This window comes from Triticum dicoccoides, chromosome 6B (assembly GCF_002162155.2).
Source record: "Triticum dicoccoides isolate Atlit2015 ecotype Zavitan chromosome 6B, WEW_v2.0, whole genome shotgun sequence".
In the NCBI taxonomy this organism is placed as follows: domain Eukaryota; kingdom Viridiplantae; phylum Streptophyta; class Magnoliopsida; order Poales; family Poaceae; genus Triticum; species Triticum dicoccoides.
In genome coordinates, this window is record NC_041391.1 from 694,633,658 (window position 1) to 694,658,989 (window position 25,332).

At 44.0% G+C, this 25,332-nt stretch overlaps 4 protein-coding genes across 9 annotated transcripts; 2 read left to right on the forward strand and 2 right to left on the reverse strand.

Moving 5' to 3' along the window:
- Positions 1–310: 310 nt before the first annotated feature.
- On the reverse strand, positions 311–2,125 carry LOC119325580. Of its 3 annotated transcripts, XR_005157592.1 has the most exons (6): positions 1,984–2,125; positions 1,709–1,855; positions 1,397–1,462; positions 1,231–1,305; positions 447–575; positions 323–364 (listed from the first exon to the last, which is right to left on the reverse strand). XR_005157592.1 is itself a non-coding variant. In XM_037599310.1 (5 exons), exons 1-5 carry the CDS (start codon positions 2,000–2,002, stop codon positions 351–353), a joined length of 321 nt encoding a protein of 106 aa, XP_037455207.1. In that variant the 5' UTR covers positions 2,003–2,125; the 3' UTR covers positions 311–350. The 3 variants fall into 3 exon arrangements, 2 of the variants coding, with proteins under 2 accessions (XP_037455207.1, XP_037455206.1); XM_037599310.1 differs by lacking the exon at positions 447–575 and having other exon boundaries at positions 311–364; XM_037599309.1 differs by having other exon boundaries at positions 330–575.
- Positions 2,126–12,287: 10,162 nt separating this feature from the next.
- LOC119324330 (cytochrome c1 2, heme protein, mitochondrial-like) lies at positions 12,288–13,223 on the forward strand. The gene is made up of 3 exons (XM_037598118.1): positions 12,288–12,494; positions 12,581–12,806; positions 12,901–13,223. Exons 1-3 carry the CDS (start codon positions 12,439–12,441, stop codon positions 13,048–13,050), a joined length of 432 nt encoding a protein of 143 aa, XP_037454015.1. The 5' UTR covers positions 12,288–12,438; the 3' UTR covers positions 13,051–13,223.
- Positions 13,224–13,351: 128 nt separating this feature from the next.
- LOC119324329 (protein PHOSPHATE STARVATION RESPONSE 2-like) lies at positions 13,352–21,730 on the reverse strand. 4 transcript variants are annotated; one of them, XM_037598113.1, is made up of 10 exons: positions 21,541–21,730; positions 21,216–21,314; positions 20,735–21,135; positions 20,433–20,634; positions 20,152–20,319; positions 19,363–19,463; positions 19,206–19,274; positions 19,072–19,115; positions 18,847–18,970; positions 15,754–16,273 (listed from the first exon to the last, which is right to left on the reverse strand). In XM_037598113.1, exons 1-9 carry the CDS (start codon positions 21,694–21,696, stop codon positions 18,900–18,902), a joined length of 1,311 nt encoding a protein of 436 aa, XP_037454010.1. In that variant the 5' UTR covers positions 21,697–21,730; the 3' UTR covers positions 15,754–16,273; positions 18,847–18,899. The 4 variants fall into 4 exon arrangements, with proteins under 4 accessions (XP_037454014.1, XP_037454013.1, XP_037454011.1 ...); XM_037598117.1 differs by lacking the exons at positions 18,847–18,970; positions 19,072–19,115; positions 19,206–19,274; ... (4 more) ...; positions 21,216–21,314; positions 21,541–21,730 and adding exons at positions 13,352–13,865; positions 13,971–14,040; positions 14,346–14,403; ... (3 more) ...; positions 15,243–15,255; positions 17,164–18,833 and having other exon boundaries at positions 15,491–16,273; XM_037598116.1 differs by lacking the exons at positions 18,847–18,970; positions 19,072–19,115; positions 19,206–19,274; ... (4 more) ...; positions 21,216–21,314; positions 21,541–21,730 and adding exons at positions 13,352–13,865; positions 13,971–14,040; positions 14,346–14,400; ... (2 more) ...; positions 15,054–15,255; positions 17,164–18,831 and having other exon boundaries at positions 15,491–16,273.
- A 199-nt stretch (positions 21,731–21,929) lies between these two features.
- Positions 21,930–24,229, forward strand: LOC119324331 (60S ribosomal protein L23). Its single transcript, XM_037598119.1, has 4 exons — positions 21,930–22,029; positions 22,863–23,147; positions 23,653–23,694; positions 23,916–24,229. Exons 1-4 carry the CDS (start codon positions 22,017–22,019, stop codon positions 23,996–23,998), a joined length of 423 nt encoding a protein of 140 aa, XP_037454016.1. The 5' UTR covers positions 21,930–22,016; the 3' UTR covers positions 23,999–24,229.
- The last annotated feature ends 1,103 nt before the right edge of the window (positions 24,230–25,332 follow it).

Below are 25,332 nucleotides of genomic sequence, written 5' to 3' on the forward strand. Positions count from 1 at the left end.
TTCATCTAGGAAAAATAAATACACAACAAGAAGATGGAAGCTACCTCAAGTTATGAAAGCCCCCATATTCTTGTTAGTACTGTATATATGTCATTAAAGCCTCTCATACTGCCTTCAAGATTAAAAAATAGATCTATACAAGAAAAGCAGATCCTTCAAAATTGCAATATCAACAAATATTACACCTATGCATTACTAAGGTCTAAGGAGTATTAAAATATGAGATTTACAGGAAACAAATTGGAAAACTATTGAGATATTTCAAAAGAGAAAACATATATACAAGGGAATGTATTGCTTCAATTCTCACATTTTCAGGCATGTCACCTCCATCGTAATTATATGTGTCTTTATCCCTCTAGGACTACAGGAGAAAAATGCATATGCACACGTTAGTGGGTACCATGTTAACAAAAGAAAGTTCTTTCGATTAACAATAGCAGTACCATGAATGTTGTTCCACTTCTCTACAGCGCAATGGTTGCCTGGCACTGAAAAGTCTATCTCATTCTTACCTGCTGAATGGTTTCCTTTAGCTGTCGCTATTCTTTACGGATATACCGTTGCTGGCCTAACTGTCTCTCGTGAAATCACGTTAGAGCATGTGTGACTGGACTATATATTCCCTCCATCCGAAAAAGCTTGGGACAAGCTTTTTTGGATGGAGGGAGTATGTTGGACTGGAATATATGTGTCTCGGCTGGACTGGACCTATCCGACCGTTAGATACTTGTGGTGTGAGGAATGAAAGGAACAGTGTATACAGATGAGTAAATATGGTACTATATGAATGCAAAGGTATCACTACTATTGTCTGTTGGTCTAGTGAGAAACGACGTAGCTCTTTTGCCACCAAATTATCCTGGAACATGCAAATACAGTACAAAAAGATGTTGGATTTGCCCGCTGAATAACAAATTCAGTTAGAATTTCATGTCGGCAGCAATCAAGATTTCTTATTGCCATTATGAAAGGACGAAGCAGAGTAGAGATAGCAGCAACTGGCCACCAAATTTTCGGACTACGGTTGTTTGAGAGCACGTGGCAAAATCTTGAAGTTATTTTGGAGCTATCAAATACTGCAATCCATATGATCATATATTACATCACATAAGAATAAGATGCTACTGTAAATGATATACTTACTGAATTTAATTTATCAGGTAACCGTTCAGTCACTACAACATTATTTAGTTCTGCAAACATCTTGATTAATAGATTACGGGATACCTTTAGAAGACTTGATGTAACCAACGTGTGACTGATCCATCCTGTCAAGTTTGTTGGGAATTCCAATAGCATGTACTGCAGGTAATCATCCGAAACAAATTCTGAAATATAAAGAGGGACAACAAAGAGTTATAGGTTGAAGTGGTATATAGTTTCAAACGATTACCTGATAAACATAGTGTCAGTCTCCAACTCTGCAATAATGACCTCTTATGCAGGAACCTACAAGAAACTGAGGGAAATACATATACAAAATCAAGCTGTACATTTGACAGTACTTGGTAAGAATGGTAAGATACTGATAATTAAAGTACATAACTTGCAAAACAATTTGTTTGCTGCATTACGATTAGAAAACACATCAATCACTGCATTTCTAAGATTGTAAACCTGAACCTCCACAGTTAGTACACCATGACAAAGAGCAAAAGCAATGCATAGATGCATAACCAAACCACACGAGGATGCCAACATTCACCTAGAAAACCTGCTGGAAGTACAAAATCCCTGACAGCCCGGGGAATCGAAGAATTCGCCTTTTCATCTTTGACAGTGTTCATCAAAGATTCATCATGATTCTCCCAATGAACATGCATGCAGCTTAGAGTTGCCATCCAACAAATACCTGATAGTCACATCAATCAGACAATGAGAAACTCTCGCAAATACAGACTTGATAACTCTTTGCAAATTCAGTCAGGCATATCAGCAAACAAATGGACGGCTGCTATTGGATTTCAGAGGAGAAGATACCAATCTGTTGCGGCCACATTCCCAAGCAGATGTGGCGTCCATGGCTGCTGAGTCATGCGACCTTTGGCAAGTATGCAACCAATTTCAGAAGAGAAGATACCAATCTGTTGTGGCCATGTTCCCAAGCTGATGTGGCGTCCATGGCTACGGTGTCATATGATCTTTGGCAAGTATGCAACCAATTAGAACTGAATGTTTCAGAGATGGTATGAATTAATTAGACTTATAACTAAATTGTTGAGATTAAACATACATCACTTCAGCCTTCAGTCCTAGCAGCTGAAACACATGAAGAAGGCAATTGATTTGCAAAAAATAAAGGGGGTGATGGAGAGAACATGTAACTCACTCAAGAATTACACAACCAACACGACTCTATTACAGAGCATTATAAAAATTATTAACTTTAAAGTATGATCCGTGAGATAAAAAATAAGATAGTGTTTTTTTATTCAATCGCCATATTTTGAACTGATACTTCGAAACAAACCTGTTGTGACATTTTGCTAGCAATCAGGTCACTGAAGGTGGGGCGGTGTCGGACGAAAAATAAGCAGTTTGGATTATCCACATACCTCTGTTGGTTTACCATATCACATGATGCAGCCGATGTGCATAAAATCAATAGCCGTGGGGAAGATTTGTGTTCGTTGCTCTTCTCCTTCATCATTCATATTGCTAGCATGGAGAAAAAGCATTGTTGCCCATCTCTTATTTGAAAAGATTGCAAAATCCAAAAAAAGGATGAAATGTAGAGACTGCGAGAGCAATAGGAATACCACTGATGGATCCCCTCAGTGGTCGTATGTTGATTGAATATTTGCCGCTGATGATCTGTACTTGAGGCAGGCCTCGAGGCGTTGGCATCCACCACTCCTTTGTCTCGGTGCCCAGCGGCAACGGTGCCAAGGGGGGCGGCTCGTCGGCGCCGCCACCGTCTCCTCACCGGCAAGATCGGCCTCCAGTCTCTCGGATCCGTGACGTAAAAGGCTTCTGGCGCCGATGCGGGAGGCGAGGGGCAGAGGTGCGGCTGCAGGTGGAGGGAGACATGCAGCGACCGGGATCGGGGGAGGAGGGAGACATGCAGCGGCCGGGATTGCGGGAGGAGGGAGACATGCGGCGGCCGGGACACCATGCCGGCCACCGTCACCATTGCCATGACTCGTCCCACTGTGATGCAATGGATCGCGGGGCGGCGCCGGGAGTGAGGGAGAAGGTGGGGGCGGGTGGCGTCGGGATCGGGGGAGGAGATGGGGGCGGGCGGCGCCGGGAGCCGGGGAGGAGATCGGAGGCTGGCGGCGAAGGGATCTGGAGGCCTCGCTTGAGGGCACCCTAAGAGGGAGGAGTTAATTGCATGTTGGTACCACACTTACGCACCTACTCACGAATCAGTACCGCTACTCATGCATGACGCAGTTCAGTACCAACTCAGAGCCTAAGTTTTACAAAATAGTCTAAGCTGCGTAAAAACGTGTATTAACGTTGTATCTGACTGCTGGGCCCCGCCGTCGGGGGCTGATGTGGCATGCTCTTTTACAAAAAGAACCAAGGGCAAGTCAATACCAGATCGCACTCAACAAAGTAAAATGGGATGAATTCAATCGCCAAGACCTGCCAGTGGCTGATTCCATAAGCACAGAAAGAAGGGTTTACGAATATAAAAAAAAGCTGCTCATTAGGGTTTATTTAATCACGCATATATCCTTTGTTTGTTAAAAAAAATCTTGCTGCAAAAAAGAAGGGTTTACGAATATAAAAAAAAGCTGCTCATTAGGGTTTATTTAATCACGCATATATCCTTTGTTTGTTAAAAAAAATCTTGCTGCAAAAAAGAAATTCAAAAGTTATCCACACGCGCATGCTGCCGGGTTTCGAACCCGCAATGTGCCGTTGGAAGCATTAGCCCGCTGCCACTGCGCAAGTGTTACCATTACTTCAACAGGGACGCCTAAAATCTTTTATACCTTGCGACTTTCGGTTTTTACGAAGTAACGCGCGCCCGTCCGCCGTAAATCGATCTGCGCCGAGTCGTTCGCAGCGCGCGCTTGCTGCCTCTGCCCCACGGCATCCTATGCGTCAACTCGTTCGTATACGTCTTTAAACTCCGAACAGTCTTGATTTTTATACGATATAAAAAATATTATCTGACATTAAAAAATGTTTATCGCATTGTATGATTAAAAATATGTTCATTGCATCATATATTAAAAGTTCATCTTATAAAAGCGTAGCGTATATTAAAAAATATTCACCACATCTTTTAATATATATATATATTAAACATTTATTAAAATACAATGATCTTATTTAAATATACGATTTCGTATTACAGAAAGTTTATCGTTTATATGTTGAACATTTTATAATATATGATATCTATATATATGTGTGTGTAATTTTTTTCAATATACATTTTTTTGCGGGGAATTTTTTCAATATACGTTGCGCACACTGATTTCGGTCTGAAGAATACACAAGCTCTGAATAATAGACCTGCTGGTCTCCGCTTTGTTTTTGGGTTGACGTTCAAAAAATTTATAATTACTCTGAAAGGTAAATAAAGGGTTTGTGCATTTTGAAAAAAAGTTCAGAACATTTTTGGGAAAAGTTGAACGTGTATTTAATAGTTGTAAATGTCTTTTCTAAAATGTTCATCATGTATTATAAAATTTATTATGATAACACAATAATTTTTAATACATGTTATCAATTTTTCGAGTAACTGTGCATTAAAAATTACAACAAATATAAGATGAACATTTTTTTTACATAGGATGAACTTGTTTCGTATTATAAAAACGTTCACCCTATATATATTGAACCATTTTTAATAAAGGTTGTATGTATGTGTATATCTTTTTTCAATATACGGCACACACAGAGCGTAGGGCCCGAAGAATACACAAGATCGGAAAAAAGATAAAGAAATTCGGAAAACAGGACGGCTCGAACAGTAAAGCCGTGAACGATGCAGTGGCGCATCGGTAGCGAGCTCGCTGTGCGAACGTAACGGCGCGTGTTCTAATCCCTGCGGGATCGCGCGGTCAAACTAATATTTTTACTATTTTAAAGAAAAACAGAACGGCAAATGTATACAAAGCTTTGCGCGTGATAATTAGTATGATAAGTGCTGTAGCGCAGCGGTAGCGAGCGCTAGACGCGTGTGGCTGGTCATGGGTTCGAGTCGCAGTTGGTTCCCGCGAATGTTTGATTTTTGGTAGGACCTTTTTCTGCCAAACAAGGGGTATATACACGATTAAATATAAACTGAAGGTCTTTTTTGCAAAAGAGCATGACACATCAGCACCTGACAGGGGGTCCCGCCGGTCAGATACAACATCAATACACTGTTATACGCTCCTTAGCCCGTTATGCACCACTTAGGCCCTGAGTTGGTACTGAACTGCGACATGCATGAGTAGCGGTACTGACTCGTGAGTAGGTGCGCAAGTGTGGTACCAACATGCAATTAACTCAAGAGGGAGAGAGAGGTGGCATCGCGAGGGGTGGATCGAGAGAGGAGCGGAGGCGTACGGTTTTTGTTTCTCGTTTTGTAGCGGGTGCTGCGATGCGAGGTGAAACGAAAAACAACCGACGAAAGAAAAACCAGACGAAAAAAAACCATGGAAGGTGGGACGAAAATTGACGGGCGGAGACTACCAACTGCTCCATTAGGAGTAGAGAAAATGTTTTTTAATTAAAGTGATTGAGTGATTTAAGGTAAGGTTAATTAATTTAGATTTGATTTTTAGTGATTGTTAGTAAAGTATGATGCGTCTTTAAAATCTTTTATTTGTTTCCTTAAAATCTATTATTTGTTTCCTAAAGAAATTTGCAATAATGGAAGGTATCGGTTGATTTGGATAAGTTAGTAAATTTAGATCCGTGATTGCGTGCATGTTTGGAAAGTGCTGATTTGCAAGGAAAAAGCTGAGGGGTAAATAAACCGATGAATAAGAAACCAGCATCGAAAAAAATCTACGACGGTTAACCTACGAAAAAAACCGGAAGAAAGTGGTGGGACGAAAAAAAACCTGGAAGCGAGACTACCAACTGCTCCATTAGGACTAGAGATGGATAAAAAGGATGTGGCATTTTTTTCCTACATGCAATCCTCACTAAATTCACATTATTTTTTCTTTCTTTGCAGCAGACCCACTTATGATCCTTACTAAATTTGTGCCAACTTTATAGCATGTTGAATGTTATGTTTGTGCATACAATCCTCACTAAATTTATATCACTTTTTTTAACCGTTGTTACCCATGGGCATATATGCTATTTTTTATATAAATGGAGGTATAATATTATTTGGCCTCCCATTTGGTATGTCCATAGTGTTGCTCCATACTTACCTAGGCTATTCTACAGATCGTCTGTCCTGGGCCGCGGGCCCCTGCCCCGTTCGTCCGTGTTACGTTTCACCAATAAAAAAACAGTGCCCTACCAACCTGTCTGTGCGACCCGGCCCAACAAATCAGACCCACCAGCCCGTTTAAGAGATGAGGCAAAAATAGTTGACTGTGACATGAATCAAACTCACAACCTCCCTTGTTCTTTCATGTTGATCATTTTACCCCGCAAAAAAGGTGTTGACAGTTTTAAACTAAAGTTAAATTTGAAGATTTTTTGTGTTCTTTACAGACTGGTACTGAACTACTACGATGTAAAATATTGATAGCACAAACACAAGGCGCAAGCATTAGATTGTGCGGATATGGCCGGGATCTCAAACGCGACCGCTGGTCTGTGTATGTAGACGATTCATTATTGGCTCCAAGCTTAGGTGGAAAGTTCGCTGTGTAGTGGACATCATGACCGAGAATGAGGACAAAAAAAAAATAAGTGGTAATAAGGGTGGGGCGCTAAGTGTGATAATTTGTTTCTCCAGTTGCAACGCCCGGGCACTTTTGCTAGTGATACTAGAAGTAAATACTCGCTTTGGCATGCCACTAATCTGTAGAGTTGTGAGCTCGTTGATTTGGCAGTTATTTTTTATTTAGCTATTACATTTATCATATATTTTGATATTAGTAGAGATATTTCCGTACTTGCGCCCAATTTGCATGGGGTACTTGGTCCATGGTGAAAAGTAACTGCATTTAATATAACCAAATACGACTACAAATTTTAAAGTTAATTGTATTCAAAAAAACATCAAGCAACACTATGTACATCAAATTGTTTTTTTAATCTTCCTACCAAGTACTCAAAAAAGACTCAATCTTGGTCACAGTGACTCTTGGTCACTATGCAGCATCTCATGGTTGTTACGGGGAAATGAAAAAATAATAGGAGCTTCAAGTGAGAAAATTGAACTTGTTGCAGGGCAACAAACATTGGTACCTTAGAGTGTAATAGAAAAATGACAAATGAAAAATGAGTCGGTATGTAATAATACATGATGAGAAGAAGGCAATTTAAGCACACATGTTTCTGAAAGAGATTAGGCAGTCGCTAGCTTCCCTTGATCACAAGAGCTAAGGCCACAAAATAGTGAAACTGATCAGTATACGTCACTGAACAATTTAGCGGGTCTTCTCTTATCTCCTACCCAGTTTCAAAATCTTCAAGGGTTAAACTATATACAATCTGGAAACTAAGATTAGTTAAAAAATATTTTTAGAAATGACTCCTAAATATTGCCTACAAAGAAATACTTGTTAAGCAAATATGTCCCATCTATGTCTCACCAGCTCTGAGTTCTCTCATATAAATTAACCCAATGCGCATGGCAGTATTTCAGTGGACCCTTTAAAGAATTGTATCTTAAAAGCAACATGTCCATTGTTGATGGCACAACCACAAATGGCAAGTGTTGTTGAATATGATTTATTCAATTTTTCCAAGAACAAATAAATATATGAGTAGACAAAAGCAGGAAATAGCTCAGAGAGGAAGTGCTGAAGTTGCATATAATGTTGCAAATACAGACATATATTTAATTGAAACCCGTCATTCCAAATCCATGAGATATAAGAAGACCATGTCAGATCACAAGCTTTGTTAGCTTCATGACATGTACATGATTCGTTCCGATATGGAACAAATTCCTTGTCCATGATTTGTTGAATACAGTTGACCCAATATTAATTGCCATTAGCTACATAGAGGATATAAGACAATAGTAACTGAACATTAATTCAGCTAGTGATAACAAAGAGAAAATATATTGTAAGTATTGTATGACTTTCTTTTAACCTGATTTTTAGGTAGATGCATGAGAAAAATTGAAACCGGATTATTTTCATGGGTTCTTTCCTTCACACATATAAGAGAAAAGAAATGAAGAGGCAATACTAAACAACTAGGCGCGCCGCCGGCTGTCGGCTCGATGGGCTCTTCATGGAGGCAATACTAAACAACTAGCGGGCGAGATCACTCTGCTCTCGCGTCGCCCCCGCGGGCGGCTCGGGAGCAAACCCTAGCCGCCCCTCTCCTCCCCTCGCCGCCGCCGGCAGCATTCGCCGGGCAAAGCCCGCGCGGCTCGGCGGCAGCAGGGCCCCTTTTTCCTCCTCCCGTCCGTAGGTGGCTAGCGCGGGCTGGTTGTCTCGGCGGGAGCTCGAGCGGTTGCGCGCGCTTGGGGCGGCGTGGCTGGTCGGCGAGGCGGCACACAGAGGCGCGGGTGCGTGTAGGCGTGGGTGCGCAGGGCGCGAATCTGGCGTACGGCGCGGGATCCGGCGGTGGGCTGCGAAGGGTGGGCTGCGGCTCTGGTGCTGGGCGAGCGGCGAGGCGAGGCTGGTGGTGATGCGTTGAGCTGCGGGCTGGGTGCGCGGTGGCCGCATGGGACGCGGGCTGGGCGTGCGCCGGTCGCGTGGGACGTGGGCGCGCTGCGCGGGGCGAGCCCCAGCTGGATCTGCAGAGTGCCTACCGCGGGGCGGGGTCGGGGTCAGTGCTGCGGCGGAGGAGAGGGTCAGGCGGGAGCGAGCTGTTCGACAGCGCATGGGCTCTTCATGCGCGTCGCCGGCCATCGGCTCGATGGGCTCCAGAGGGCGGTGTGAGGCAGATCGGGCCCCAGTGTCCTGTTCTGCGAGGTGGCTGCGATGACCGTCGGGCGCAAGGGGCGGGCGGTTATCCGGCGCGGACCAGCGGCAGTGATGGAGACCTGGGCCCCGGCGTCCAGATCTGGTGGCTGCGGCGGACGGTGGGCGCATGGGGCCGTCGGCCGTCGGCCGTGTGTCTGCGGTGGTGGCCTGGCTCGGCTTGGTGGTTGGAGGTGCAACGTCATGTGAAGACCTTGCTGCCAGTCTTTGGGCTGGGGCAGGCGACGGCGATGCCTGCGGGCGTCGCTTCCTTCTTGAAGGCGTCGTTGAGACATTCCTACTCGCTCCACCACGCAAGGCTGCTCGGGGGAAACCCTTGATCCCATGGGATCGGCGGTGAAGGCGATGTGTGTCGTGCCTCTTGGGGCATCGTTTCAGGAGCTCCTTACCGGCCAGGGGGATCAGTGATAGATGGAGAATGTTGTTTGTGCTGCTTGGTCGTGTCCGGCAACGAGGGAGGTTTGACTTCTGTGGCAACGATGATGGTGATGAGCATTGTCGGAGGCGTGGCTTTGGTCATGGTAGTCGGCTCTTCTCCGGCGTGTCCGTGAGATTACCTCAGCTGCTTGTTGCTATGAAGTCGAAGCTGCGGTGTGGGGCTCCGGTAGCGTACGATGACAAGCGACATGTGGTCCGTTCGGCGGTCTCCTATGACGCCAACCTTGCTTTGTTCTCCGTAGTTTCTCCGCCGGAGTCGGAGCTGCGTTGTCTTGCGGTGGGCGGATGACGTTCCGTCTTGTAAGTGTAGTGTTGTTCTGCAGCTAATAGGGCTGCCTTTTCCTTTTTCCTTTGATATTCGGATCCTCCTCATGTTGTTTCTTCCGCTGCTTTCTGCTAAATCTAATTGAAGCCAGCAATTTGCTAGATCTTTCAAAAAAATACTAAACAACTAATCATGAGATAATTAACCACCTAAATCCCTACATATCAGGTTAACTGTGGCTAAACTGATTCATATCATTTCGCCATCATCCGGCAAAATGCGAATGAATGAGATTTTCTAACCAAGTAGTACACGTGCACCACACTATCAATTAAACAACTTAACCTTGGTGACTTATACAAAAACATGAACTGATAGGAGAAGGATTTTTCATCCTAGATCCCCGCATCAAAGATTTTGGGCAAGCAAGAGGTAGTCAATCCCCTTTGCACCAAACAATCCAATAAATCGGTGTGCAAGCATGAAAATAAGGTAAAACTGTAGATACAAATGATCAGATCTTTTATTGAATATATTGACCATCAATAGAGATTCTGTTTTGAGAACCTAGTGCTAATATGACCAACTATATAAAACCATCAGTGGTCGCAAATAAGAAGTAACATAAATAGATAGATTGACTCATATGGCTCAGCTAGAGTTGTCAACAATTGCCTCCCTCCCTGACAAGAAAGGCTCTCTCCCATCAACAGATGTGGTGCCTCCATTGCCGTTGGATCAGGCAACCTCTATCATGTGGGTTGATCGATCTAGGGCACCTCCCCATCTACAATTGTCTCCCGCTGGGCGAATTCACGATGACTACGGCATACTTTGATCCGGATCTTGAAAGCGGGTCGAGTTGAAGGGTTGTGGCTAGGCAACTGTCTAGTGCGGTTGAACGCAAAGCGGCTGGATGCATCGAAACCAGTGTGCGGGTGTGGCCGGAGGAGAGGAGAGGAGAGGAGCGGCAGGACATATGGACGCAGGAAATAATTGTTGGAAAGATTGAGATGGGAGGTACTCCTACACAACAAGGGGGTCGATTCCAGAGAGTTCGAGCGGCACAGGAACACAATTTGAGTCTTTGGACTTTGGAGGCGGCTCAGGCCGTTGCTTTCACAAAACCCAGCAAGGATCTAGTCAAAATCAGTGACTCAATCCAAAAGTGACCCTCAATCGACTCCCAGGGTTCCCATCCCTAGGGAGCTTAGTGAGTTAGGAGATTCGTGTATGTATTTTCTTCATGACACACTAATTTATTGAATCGACCATGCTCGAACAATACTTTCATAAGTAAACAGTTGCAAATGAGCACTCATGTAGGTATAGTTCTTATCACCACCGTCTAGTTCCACCGAGATCTGTGCAGAGGTCAACTAATGTCAAACGTTTTGTGGGCATCTATTCTATTATCAGGGCTTAACTTTGTGCAAATGTGGTAATTTAGACCATATTCCTATATACACTTGTGGCCATGCCCATGTTTGTGCATTGTGCGTCGTTGTGCTAATGTGAAGCGGAGGCACATGAATTAGTGATTCATGCCCCACTTCTTTTCGTTGCCAATCTCTTTTCTGTAATAAAGACCAGGAAACAATATGCTACTCTATATACTACTCCCTCCGTCCCGAATAACTTGTCGCGGAAATAGATGTATCTACACATATGTTTAGCTCTAGATGCATCATTTCTATCCATTTCTGTGACAAGTAATTCGGGACGGAGGGAGTAATACTTTTGGTTCAGTAAGATCAAATACTTCATTTTTTGTGTGAAAAATATCAAACACTATATTTTGATTTTCTCTAACTCACCCTAGCTTTGAAACTCCCTCACTTCTCATGCTTCATACCGGAGAATACTGTGCTTTGTCTGCAATTTTATTTTTGTAAGCAAGGAGGTTGTATGTCACCTTTCTCTCTCCCTCACATGGAGTGATGTGTACATGCATGTTGCCCTCTACCACTGCTAGAGAAAGTACATGCAACGGTGGGACCAGCCCAACATTAGCAACCTACTTGCAATTACTACACTAAGTCAAATTGCAAGTACTACACTAAGTCAAAGTGACACTTGCAATTTGACTTTAGACCATAACAACACACACCTAGTTCACACAGATCCCAATAGCGTGCAACCTTTACACGAGCTTAAAAAACCACTCGTTTTAAGAACAATCGTACACTCTAGTGGCGTTCAAATGCGTATGGTTAGTACCATAGCGTTTTCTAGGTGTATTGCCACTTAAATCAGATGTTATGCCATTGCAAACATTTTCTAGATTGTCGTCGATCTATGATAATTGTGGTCCATTTCTTTCTACTATGGGCTAATAATAAGATGTGCACACGAATTTGGGTGCACATTCCGAGTGCAGCAACTGCATATTTGCATTCGCAACTATAGGATCATTTGCAACCCGCATTGAGAAGAAGAAAACGGCTTTTTCCCGTAGCAGAAAGGCGCCTTCCCCATGGCGTAGCGTAGCGAGCAGTGTGCGTACACGTCGCCCCAATCCAGAACCCAGCGCGCTCCGCCACACTCCCACCGTCCCGACGACCCACTCACCACACCACACCACACTTATCTGCAGAGTGAGCCGCCGCAGCAGCGCCCGCTCGCAGACACGCTATCCACCTCCAACCACGCCGGCGGCCACACGCACAGACGCACTTGCGCCGGAGCTCAGGTGAGGCGAACGTTCCAATGGCGGCCGCGCCGACGGGGGTAGCGTGCCCGGTCTACCCGTGGCCGAGCGACGCGTAAGCACGCCACCAACGCTCACTGAGCTCTTCTTCTGAACATCTCGTGGGGGGCTGATTGCTGGCTGGTTGTGATGGACTCGCAGGGCGCAGCGCGGGGCCAAGGTGTTCATGCAGAGCGACTGCGCGGCGTGCCACTCCGCGCTCCCCTACGCCGGCCTCCGGGGAGCCGCGGTGCCGGGCCAGGACGCGGTGGCCAGGACGGCCGAGATCCTCGTCGCCGAGGAGGCGCGGCCGGCCGGGATGACGACGACGCCGCTCCATGGCGGCGCCGCCGCGCAGACGCCGGACCTCGCCACCGTCGCCACAAGAGTAAGCGCACTATCTCGCTGCTGCTGCATCACCATTCTGGCATCTACAATGACTAGTACAGTATGTGTTTCACACTGTACGTTCTTCTGAACAGATCCAGGGCGGGCTGCGGTGCAACCTCTACTCCGCCGGGACGGCGGCGACGCCCGTTAGGGCGATGCTCGCCGGCGGCGCCGCGGCGTGCCAGGAGCTCAAGAAGAGCCCCGTCTGGCTGCAGTTTGCCCAGGCTTTCCAGGCGGCTTGACGGGATGGACCCATCTTCAGTGACACGACCTGCTATGCCCAAGCTTGCCTCATCTCTGTGTCCAAGATGTATGTCTGTAACATATGTATAAATCACATCACATTGCACCTTGTGCTGGATCAAGTAGCATCGAAATAAAGCACTCCTGTGCAGCCGTTCCAAGTTAAATTCAACTCATGCGTTCCAGACAGGCCGTGAGCAGCAGCCTATATGCTGTGACATATAATGGCGATATCATCCATGACAGGTTTGCAGTACAGGGAGATGTTAGGAGCCGTAGAGAGGTAAACACAACGCCTCCTAACCAGTGAGCTGTGAGCACCATCCAATCAAAGGTGAAAAACAGGCCAGCCATGTATGGCGGCACTGCCATCGACGAAACATACATAAACTAAAATTTGACCATAGTTTGGTATCAAGAAAGAAATGTCCTGCGTTCCAAATCAAAAAACTGTGTAGCAAAGTCAGCCCACAGTAATTACAGTGCCTGGAAAAGATCACCTGAGACAGAAATTAGATTAGGCTATGATCCTCACTTTCTGAGCTACTCTTGTCTCGATCTAATCAGCTCCGTTTGTTTGCGATCCCGAGGCAATGATCAGAAGCGGTCATTCCTTCTCCCGATGGCTCATTTCGGCCGAATCAGTGTCTGCTGTTTGTTCTCTGTATGCTTCCTTGTGATCCACAGCCTGCGCGTTCGAATGCTGGAACCTTGGTAGCGCGCCGAGCTGCTTTAGGCTCTCGCCCTGCCTCGCGATCACCATCTCCAGGTACTTGCTGTGTTCTTCTACCTGCAGCTGCATCTTTCTTTGGAGCTGTGGAGAGGGAAAAATAAAAGAACAGAGAACCCACGTTACTAAAATAGATGGGGAGTTCGCACGCCTTTTCTTGCCAGGTCCAAGGAGTGAAAATATGCATACCTCAAGCTGTGCATGAAGTTGCTTCTGCAAGCCAATCTGAGTTCTTAGCCCTTCACTAGCCTCCATGTGTCTGCACCAAGCGTAAAGTGAATAATTAGAACTCTGGAACTCGCACACACACAAAAAAAACTTTACTGTGGACCGGGCATTGCACCATTTCATGGATGTCTTTGAAATATGTCTGAAGCTAAAATAGGTTACTGATGGCATACGTATCTTCCAGGTTGGTGCACAGGTGGTACATATATACAACATAAATTTACGTCAAGGCAGTCTTTACAACAGTAATAAAAAGCAAAGATATAAATTTACGTCAAGACGGTCTTTACAATAGTAATAAAAGCAAGGATATATCAGGTATAAAGATTATCTCACTTCATGTTCTGGGAGCAAACTTCATCCATGTGGCTGCTTCTCTCCGCTGAAGTGCCTGCTAAAATACAGAAATTATAAGTAAGCATGAAATCCTACATTTCAATAATTTTCTTTAAATTTAACTAGAGGCTAGACATAAATAACATAATGTAAAAAACTAAAAACAATAATAATGGTAAAGAAACAAGTCACTGAAGTATCCTAGTTTGCTATATGATAGTCAGTGTCTGTTTTGCAATGATGACATTAAACCAGCGTTGCGACATAGAGAGACACACAAACCATCAGATGATTCAGATTGATGGCGAACTGTACGATACTTCTGCAAAAGAATAACCCGCGGCCATCAGGAAAATACAGAAGAAATAATAAAAAAGCTCACTGATAACTCAGAAGGAACAAATGTAGACCTGTAGATGGCTTTTTACATGGTATATAGTTAGCCCTTCAACCTTCATAACTTTCTGGACTGCTTTTGGAGTTGCTTCTGCAGGAAGAGGGCTTAGAATTAGATAAATGAAAATGTCTAGCAAAAAGAGCACAACAAAGACCAACATGACTGTACAGACAGACACATGTTAATATTTCTGGTTTCAAAGGATACATTACCCCATAAATTTCATCAGTGAACAAAGCATGATTAGCAGAAAAATAAAGCGTAAAAAAAACTACATTCAAAAAAGCGCAAGAAAGCATCAATGATCATACTTTCACTTCCACCAAGCTTGTCAACGGCGTCAACAAACTTCTCATGGAGCTCAGGTGTCCAGCGCATCCTTGACTTGGTTGGAGTAGTGTCTGAACAAGGTAAATTATCACTGCAAAGTTCATCCACGTTGAAAGAACTCGATCTGTTTTTCTGCCCATGAAAATATGCATAATTTGAAGGTGTCATACTTGCATCAGCTGCCTGCAAATGAGGTGGTAACTTCATTAAGCATGTGGCAAAATTCAACAATATTATCTCTGGAGCTGCAAGAAGGTGGAGTGGAGTTCTCCCAAACAGGGCCTAAGTGCAATGATGAAGGGTTGGTCATCATATTGTTTTGCAGTTAGTAAAGCCAAAAGAAAAGAGAGGAAATTGAGAACCCCTAGAACAATTAAAGCAAATCACAAGCGAAAAATCAGTCAAATGAGATGGATACCTTAAGCACAGATCCACCAGATCCCGAACTTCCCAGAAATTGCTCTGTACTCCCAGATGAGTACCATTCTTTATGCTTTGCAAGGTGGGTACTATGATCAATTGTAATGATGTCTTGGCTTTGTTGGCTAACAATCACGTTTCGTTGATCGGAAACATCAATGGTTGCTGGATATTCAAGTACTCCTGGGAGTGGTCCTTGACCCCAGTTTATTTCTTCAGATACTTTGGGATAGACCATCCTTAAATAATCTGGATTACCAGTGTATGATGCATGTGCTGATGGCAGTGAAGTATCACAACCAGATATTGCAATAACATGTGATCCAAAAGACAGTTTCCCTTTAGGTGATCCATCGTTGATACGAAGATCTGAAGTGAAATTGGAAGCTGACATATATGGCTGACATAAGGTACCGAATGAGGTGATAGAACTACCGCACAGATCCCTTTCAATGTAAGATGTCCTATACTCTGGAAAACTAGGAACTGTGACTTCAGAGAGTACTTGTACTACATTAATATCTGATGAAACAAACCGAGGAACTTCTCCGTTGCAAAACTGACTCATTATTGATGTATAGCCGTGTGCATTACCCCTTCGATGATCCACCTCAGTCCACTGAAATGGATCTTTGATCATATCATTGGGGAAGTGTAAGGGCCTATCCAATTCTAACTTGGAAAGGAAATCAGTGGGAAAAAAATCTCTGGTCTTGTTCAGTCATTGAGATCATTGGAGCGTCTTATTTTCCCAGATTGCTGACTAGCGAGAAATTGTCTTCTATGAATATGCAAGCCAATAGACAATTATTAGTTTATTACTATAAACCCCCAAATGGCAAATCAGTGAGGTTCTTAAAATTGTGAATATCAAGCAGGTTATGCATCTTAGTAAAGAAAAATCGTAGTTGGACACCGGAATCATGATGTGAATCGAACATTGGTAATTGCCAGTTATACTTCTAGAGGTTGAGAGTAAACTCAAGATTGTAATCAAGAAGTAACAGGAACAAACTGCAAAGGATTGAGACACACGTGCAACATGACTTGCAGGTTCAATCCCTTCTTAAACATAAAAGATAAAAAAGCAAAGAAGCATTCAAGAACTGAATAGAACAAGCCCCAACTCTCCAGCAGTTTCCAGAAGGAACATAACTAATGGAATAGAAGAACCAATAACTACAAGTCTACAACAACAACAACAACAAAGCCTTTAGTCCCAAACAAGTTGGGGTAGGCTAGAGGTGAAACCCATAAGATCTCGCAACCAACTCATGGCTCGGGCACATGGATAGCAAGCTTCCACGCACCCCTGTCCATAGCTAGCTCTTTGGTGATACTCCAATCCTAAAGGTCTCTCTTAACGGACTCCTCCCATGTCAAATTCGGCCTACCCCGCCCTCTCTTGACATTCTCCGCATGCTTTAGCCGTCCGCTATGCACTGGAGCTTCTGGAGGCCTGCGCTGAATATGCCCAAACCATCTCAGGCGATGTTGGACAAGCTTCTCTTCAATTGGTGCTACCCCAACTCTATCTAATCTTCTTTTTTTGAAGGGAACAAATAACTAATCTGAGCGATAAATCAGACAAAAGAGTTGCAAAAAAAGAGTAACTTGATGTGGATTCTGCGTTGCTGTTACAGAATTAGTTGAATCGATGTTGATACTTACTTCTTTCTTTGGAGAACGGGGCCGTAGAAGAACAGGGATTAAAGTTTTAAGCAAGGATGTGTTGCTAGGATCAATTCAGGGGCTAAGAATGGAAAGGAGTTCAAGTTGCTGTGTGCACAGGGGAGGGTAGGTGGAGCTATGGCTCTAGAGAGGGACCCTGAATCTGCTAAATGTATCTAAATTTCTATAACCATCAAGCAAATAGTCTACCAATATTTTAAACTGACTCCATTTTATTTTAAGAATAGGGACCACATGGAGTTACTTCCTGTGTAATGGATATTTTAAAACCTGCCAGCTATTGACTTATTGTATGCATCAACCACCCAGAGGTAGATTGATTAGAAAAATATTAAAGCTTTACAAGACAGAACATAGATATACATGCTGCCAAGCTGGATTGATAGTACTGCAAAGGGAACTATGGCAACAGATATACAGCTGCTAGTTTGGTCTGACCGAAATACAGAAGTTGTGAATTAACCTATTACACCGATCAGTTAGGAGGTTGTAAAAAAAACTGACACGGTTACATAAAAGCAATTTCAAGACATGGTAGAGCTATCTTGCCCAGGCCTTATGCTTGGTTCTAAACCATGTGGATGAAGCAATATTCCATAAAACAATAAGCTTGCAATCATGGAGTATCTTTTTGGCAACTAGGTGCTTTGGAGTTGACAAACCCAATTTGGCATGTAACAGAAGGTTGTTGAAAAGCTGGCATGACAACGTCTCTTTCTAAATTACCTTATCCAAAACTATGCATCTTCTCATTTTGTATGAAAAGGAACAGCTGGAATACGGCACTTCGTAAATAATTTATTAATCATGCTTTAGAGTTCTGACCTGGTGCAGGTGGAGTCCAGAAGCACAAACAGGCAAAATAATAGGGAAGAAAATGTCAGCTGCGTATTGGTTATGCAAATTGGAAAACGATTTTCTTCAGTAACTTCATCAAAGGGAAAAATGCAGTCCCGCTGTTGATTTAGTTCCATGATTTACACTTTGACTCGCAATTAGATCTACAATATGTGGATCATGTCATACAAAATCGACATGTCATTCGTACTTTAAAACATTTTCCTATCGTTGTGAATTTGTAACTATGAAAACTGTATTGTACAACAAGTTTATGGTCAAAGTTCAACTTTTAATAGCGTGGACACCTTATGAGATCAACATAAGGAGTACTTTGGTTGTTCTTCTTTTTTTCCTAATGGGATTTGTTTGCCATGATACTACCAGCCGACCAGGCTAGATTAAAGAGACTGGCTTGCATCTTCAAAATCCAAATAAATGTAAAAAACATTTAGCAGACATCAGTCAAACCACGATTGTCCAACAAACACCCTAGAAGACTCATGTCTCATTGGCCAGAAAAAAGAGAACAAAAGATAAGAAAAAATACGATGCAAATAAATCGCCTAAATTGAACATGTGCCCGACAAGAAGATAGTTGTATTTCATCATAGATTGTCAACTTGGAAGGCGAAAAAGGAGGAAAAAAAACCTATTCAATCTTCGTATTTGACCAGTTTATATGCAGTGACTTTTGATCAGTAACAGTTTTCAACTTTTTATCATGCAGAAAGTGTATTGATTTCCTGCTGTTTAACGTTCATCATATCACCGTCATCACACATGCAAAGTAATTTACTGCAGCCAGCCTGGAAAATAAATTACTTGGAGTGGAAGTGCACATTGCAAATCTCCTGTATTGTCTTGAACTACCGCCACTACTGAACCATTGGATGAGGTTGTTGAACATGGAAAGTGTAGAGACATTGAATCCTTTCGGCAACCTCACCTGAAACGAAGAATAGGTATTTTTATAGAGTTCGCAGCACTGGATGGTTTTTCCATTTGAAATTTGAGAAATGGAGTAGTTACAACTATGAAACTACTTACAGCTATCATGTTGCTCTATTCCATATCTTCTGCAATTACATTTCCTGAAATTGAAGCAGTGAAATTTCATGATGAGAACTGGTACAAAAACTTTGAAATTTAACCTATAGTAAATACTTGGCTATTGATAATACCGTTCTGTGGAAACAGCTTCATCAAATTGCTTGTCTATTTCTGCAAGGTATATTTCAAACAAGGTCGACCTACAGGATCCAATGCATATATTAAACTTTTAAAATGATCATATAAATCAGCAGGGACACATTTTAGGGTAAAGAGCAAACAGCTTACCGTGGCGGAATTGCTGCCGCAGTAAGAACCGGATGTAGAAGCCATAATACATGCGGTTTACTTTCTAATGACTGCCTTGTATACTCAAGAATGTCATTTTCCTGTTGGAGTTGAGATGCTTGGTTAAAGAGATCACATTATGTTTTTCCTCAACCACACATCAAAATATGGGTATTTCGTACTAGAAGGACCACACCAAGAAGGCGCAAAAACAGATAACATCATTTCAAGATGGTATACTATCAGCTTTGACAAATTGAAAGGTTTTAGGGCAAAGGGAAGATGATAACAACAAAGGCAACAAAGAAATTTAGATTTCGATAATATTATGTCCATGTCACATATTTTACTTCCTGAGAAACCTGTGAAAGGCATGCTCCTTATAAATTACCAATAAAGGCAGCAGGCATCCCATTGCTCAAAAAAAATTCAGCTCTCGTCAATGAATGGTTGATGTCAAATTCTTGTCAGCTGCCAAAGCATGGTTCAGTAACTGTACTCTGGATGTGATTTCATCTAGTTATTAGTGTTCCATCCAGATTTTTAGTACCACAGCACCAGGGAGTCAGAGAAGTACATTAGATAGTTGACACAATGGTGCTTAACAGTGCTGGGCCATGAGGAGTAACTTTTTTGAACGTCTTCCTAAATGTGCATAGCTGCCCACTTGGTTTACAGGGGTAGGATTCCTTCATTTAAAAATGATTTCACCAAAACTGATGTTTGCAAGAAAATGAAACTTGGCAAAAGCAAGCTGCAAATAAGACATAAGATAAAGATACAAAAAACCTTCAAATTAAGAATCTTGTCTGGGCATTCACCCCGATAAGTTCCCTGAAGCAACTGGTGCAGATCAGCATACTGCTTGGATATAGGAAGGGAACTAAAAGCATGCGACACGAAGCTCTCTATCAATGGGTCCCATCGCCTTGAAATCAAACCCAGCAAGCATATCTCCTGTAAAGACAATGCATATATATATATATATATATATATATTAATGTTATTATAATGCAGAGAATGAGTATACAACAGTGTAGATGATTAAAGGCTGTGCCACGAATAGATACCATGACTTCAACGAGGCCACTCTGACAAGAATCTACAGAAACTTTTAATGGTTCAAACACCTTCATCCACTGCTCCTTGGGAGCACTAAAGATAAAACTAGATCCAGACACAATCCGAACAGTGCGTTCATCAAGTAAGTATGACAAACATCGTCCTCTCCACTGTTTCCACAGAAGAAACTGGTCGATGATTTGTGATTTTCTGCATCGGAAAGTTTATAATGAGTTCAAACCATAGCATGCTACCATGAAAAACAAAGGACACACCACAGAAGCTTGAGAGTGTTTAAGGGCTCATGTACCTACAGATCACTGGGCTGCCTGGATCACTGAAGCTGTTCTTCTTCACGCTGTCCAGAAGTGTGCGCAGTCCTCTCTCAGCCAGAGAAATACATGATGCTGAATCCAACCGTTCCAGAAGCTCGTTAACCAGAATCCGTGAATGACCCGTGGTGGGAGCTCCTACTTCACCGCCGCTCTTGGTCCGCGGCAAACCAGACAAATCCATATTCAAGATCGACTTCACATACTCTTGGCACGCATCGCGCCCACCGCTAGCACCAATGCCGTCGATGTCCATCCCCACGACCGCCTCGAGAACAGCCCGGATGTTCTCCACGCTCGTCGTTTCGGCTTTCAGAAAATGCTTTATGACCAGCTCTGTGGCCGCCGAGAGCGTCTCCGATCGCATGTCGACAAGGCCCTGCGCGGCACCAAGCAGAGCATCAGCACCCGCATAATCATAACAAACATTTCATAAGGGAAACAGTTCATCGAAATCACCTTGGGGAAACCCGGGCTTGAGGCGAGCTCGGCGAGCCCCGCGTCGAACTCCCTCGCGGATTCCTCGTACTGCCCGGAGTCACGCAGGTTCCTGAAGACCTGAACACGACAATGCAGGAACAAACTGGTCATGCCATGGCACACTCAGATACAGCATTCAGCACACAAATCCTGCGGGTGGCCTATGCGGCACATCAAAGAAACGAAACAGCGCGCGACGAGCCAGCGCCATGGCGTTGTGTAGGGGCGGGAGGAGGCGAAACCGAAACCTAGCGCGGCCGCGCGAGCGGGGGAGGGAGGGGGAGATCGCGGGGCGTGGTACTACCTCCTCGAAGAAGAGCGCCCAGCGGAGGGCCTTCTGGACGTCGGCGGGGCGCCAGGCGGCGGCGGCGCCGGAGGAGGCGCGGCCGCCGGCGAGGACGAGGATGTCGACGAAGCCCGGCACCAGGGCGAGCACCTCCTCCATCTCCATGGCCGCCATTCCCTCCTCCCACTCAGACCCCTCCTCGCAATTACCGGCTTCCTCAGGGACGGATCGGCAAGAAAACGCCCCCAAACCCGAAGCCCTAATTTCTTCCGCGCCCTCTTTTCATCCACCACCCTACACCACGCCGTATTTACCATTTCATCGCTTACCGAGCCCCTGCCCGAGGGCGCGGGTGAAGTTAGGGATGAGATACAGGGGCGTGGGTGCATAACGGCCGCGAAGCCCTAGGCGCGGCCGCTATATAAGCGGGCGGATCGCCTCCCATCCTCCCCCCTCCGCCGCCGCCGCCGGGTACCGCCCCCTCTTCTTCCAAGATGTCGAAGCGAGGTACGGCGAAAATTTTACCCCCCTTCCTCCATTTCTTCCCAGCATGATCTTGCTTGGCCGCCTCGTGGTAGTCTCGTAGCGTACTCCTGGTTGGATTGCGCGGTGCTGTGCTTCGATTTGGACGCGCCCAACACATGTTTTCTTGCTACCAGTAGTCGCGATTTGTGGCTGTTCTTGGTGAATTTGGTGGTGGTTATTCGTCGGTGGTCAGATGTGGTGTAGAAGATGCTTAGAAATGGAGCTATTCAGCCGATAGTTCGTGTAAGGTTGCTCGTTGCTTTGCTGTGCTGATGCTGGATGGATCATTTTCCTCGCCAGTAATTAGCTCCACTTTAGGGCCTTGAAACGCCTTGGAAGTGAAACATATCTGTGATGCACTCATCCTCGTTAGATGCCTGTGACTAGCTTTTCCTGGTGAAAAATGGTGCGGTACACTTGTTGCTAGATGTTTGTCAGTTCCGATGTGTTCAATTCATGCTTTGTTCGAGGTTTTACTCTGTTGTAAAGGAGCTACTGTGCATGATGCTTTCCTTCCTGATTGTTTCATGGCCTGCGGGGTTGTTGTATTAGATCTTGGATGGAGCATTAGGGCAGTTGCATCTCGCAGGTCGAGTGATTGCAATTTTTCTCAGTTGCTTGTGTTAATCTTGCCTCAATAAGTAGGTATAATCTCTCTTTTCCTTTGGCAAGGAAAGTTCATGATATCATGTAATCATAACATGTCTGTGTGTGTGTGGCTGTCATGCATCTCTAGATTATTTTCTTAGTTTACTGAAGGTATATGTAATCCTTTTCTCTGAATGTGTTCTTGTGTGCTTGTTCTTGAACTGCAGGGCGCGGAGGTTCCGCTGGAAACAAGTTCCGGATGTCGCTGGGTCTGCCGGTGGCAGCCACTGTCAACTGTGCTGACAACACTGGTGCCAAGAACCTGTACATCATCTCCGTGAAGGGAATCAAGGGGCGCCTCAACAGGCTTCCTTCCGCCTGTGTTGGTGACATGGTTATGGCCACTGTCAAGAAGGGAAAGCCTGACCTCAGGAAGAAGGTCATGCCGGCTGTCATCGTCAGGCAGCGCAAGCCGTGGCGCCGAAAGGACGGTGTCTTCATGTACTTCGAAGGTACTGCTAAGTTCTTATGATGACTTCAGTCATTCTGCAATCTTGTACTGTTGTTGTTTAATATGCCTAGTGAATTTGCTGTATGTTAACCTGTTAGTTGCCACAGTTTAATTTTAGGAAACCACTTGAATGAACAAATGATGTATGGAATATCTGCAAAATTACAATTGCGTGTCCTTGCTAGAGAGGTTGAGTTGTGGTTTGAAAGAAAATTTAATGCATCTTTCACACATTCTATGGGATTGCTCATTTGCCACAATGAAGCAACATATGCAAATTGGCCAGAAGAACATCATAGTGCAGTCTTCTATTGCATTTTGCCACCCCCCGGGCACATTGCATGTTTTCCTCTTTCATGTGAGAATTGCTTAGTCTTAATGTTGTCTGAGACTTTCTGTGTCTGCATTCTGATCTGTCAACCTTTCTCTTTGCAAGTGTTGTTGGATAGTAGTGGCTGATTTTTTCAAAATTAATATCTAATGTTTGATTTTTATCATACTTGCAGACAATGCTGGAGTCATTGTGAACCCAAAGGGAGAGATGAAAGGTATTGATCATATCACTTGCTGATTCTGTACTTTTCTGCATGTTGCATCAACAGGCAGTTGAAACTTGAAAGTAACAATCGTTGAACCTGTAGTATACAAGCTGTCTGTATATCAAAGATTAGCTAACTAAAGCAGATCAGCACAAGCTATCAACACTCTTTAGCACATGTCATTGCTGGTGGAACAGCCTGATGGATTGACACATTCTTCTATCCTGCAGGTTCTGCCATCACTGGACCGATCGGGAAGGAGTGCGCCGACCTGTGGCCCAGGATTGCCAGCGCAGCGAACGCCATCGTCTGATCTGATCGCCGGAGCAGCTAGATGATCAAGGCTTTGATAGCATGTCCCTCTTTTATTCTAGTTTACTTGTGGCCCTTGAGGATGAGTTTCCTGGATTATGTAATGCTGCTGGATTATGGTCTGTTAGCTTTCTTAAGATTTTGCACTGTGGTTTGGCTACTGAGATTTGGTGAGTTTGATGAACCTGAAAGAGCTTTTGGTCCTATTTATCTCTGTTGTGGCCACTATTCACCTGAGAGGTCTGGCTTGGATGTTGCTTTAGTCTGTTGCTAAGTGTGCTAGCTTGTGATGAACGGTTGCATGTTTGCCATTTTTTTCTCAGCATTGCTGAGAGGCCAAACTGAGCTGCAAATATGCAGTTGCCTTAACAAAAAACCTACAGGTCTGGAGAATGTTTGGTCCTTCTGCTTTTTCTTGAATAATTTGATGAATTTTTGTTATTTTACCGTGGCTTGAGGAAACAAGTTCGTTGGTGAATGTAGCAAGGTGTGTATCATCTGTTCAAAATGCAGAAACTATTTTTTGGGCGTAAATGGTACTTTGCTTTTCTAGGCCAAGTTGGGAGCCCAAGAACATGTCAGGGAGGCATCATGAAATCGTGCTCTGTATCCCAAAAGTCCATGACATACATGGAAGGCACAAACAGCAACTATGAGAGCATTTATGTTTGCAAATTTAGCGGCGAGCAGACCATTTTAACTGCAAATTTATCTTCAAAGGACAAACAGCAAATAAAGAAGCAGATAGTTTAGCGAGTCGGCATGTCCTGAATCCGGGCACATCTGAACTCACTTTTCAAAAAATGTATTCTAAAGGCGTTTTGAAATGTCAAAAAAATTAAAACAAATTTCCGTGCATACATGTTTGAGATGTCCGCATGCACCTTTTCCCAGTTTTTTTTGGCATTTTGAAATGTGTTTTCCAAGGTGTGTTAATATCTAGTTGGGTTCATCCATGCACTTCTAATAGTTTAGCTAAGTTTTTTAATTCTCTGGATAAGGGGCGCGTGTCATTGTTTGTGTGGAAATGAAATGCATTTTGCAATCAAGCGTATGAATTGTTCTCCAACATTATTTAGAGTTAATTGGTTACCTCCCTCTTGTTCGTTCTACACTAGATCCCCCCCTTCAGTCTTCCTTCTGGCTCTGCTTCTTTTACATGAAACCTCTCTGATCTCTCCGGCCCAGCTGAACACTCTTATGGCAATAGTCTCTGTCCAAAGTTTCATGTTCCCCGATCACGTTATGTGAGTATATAGTTTTTAAAAGAGCAAGGAACGCAGATGATCAAGTTCCGAGAGCAAACTTCCAAGCCTAAGATACGCTATGATCCTC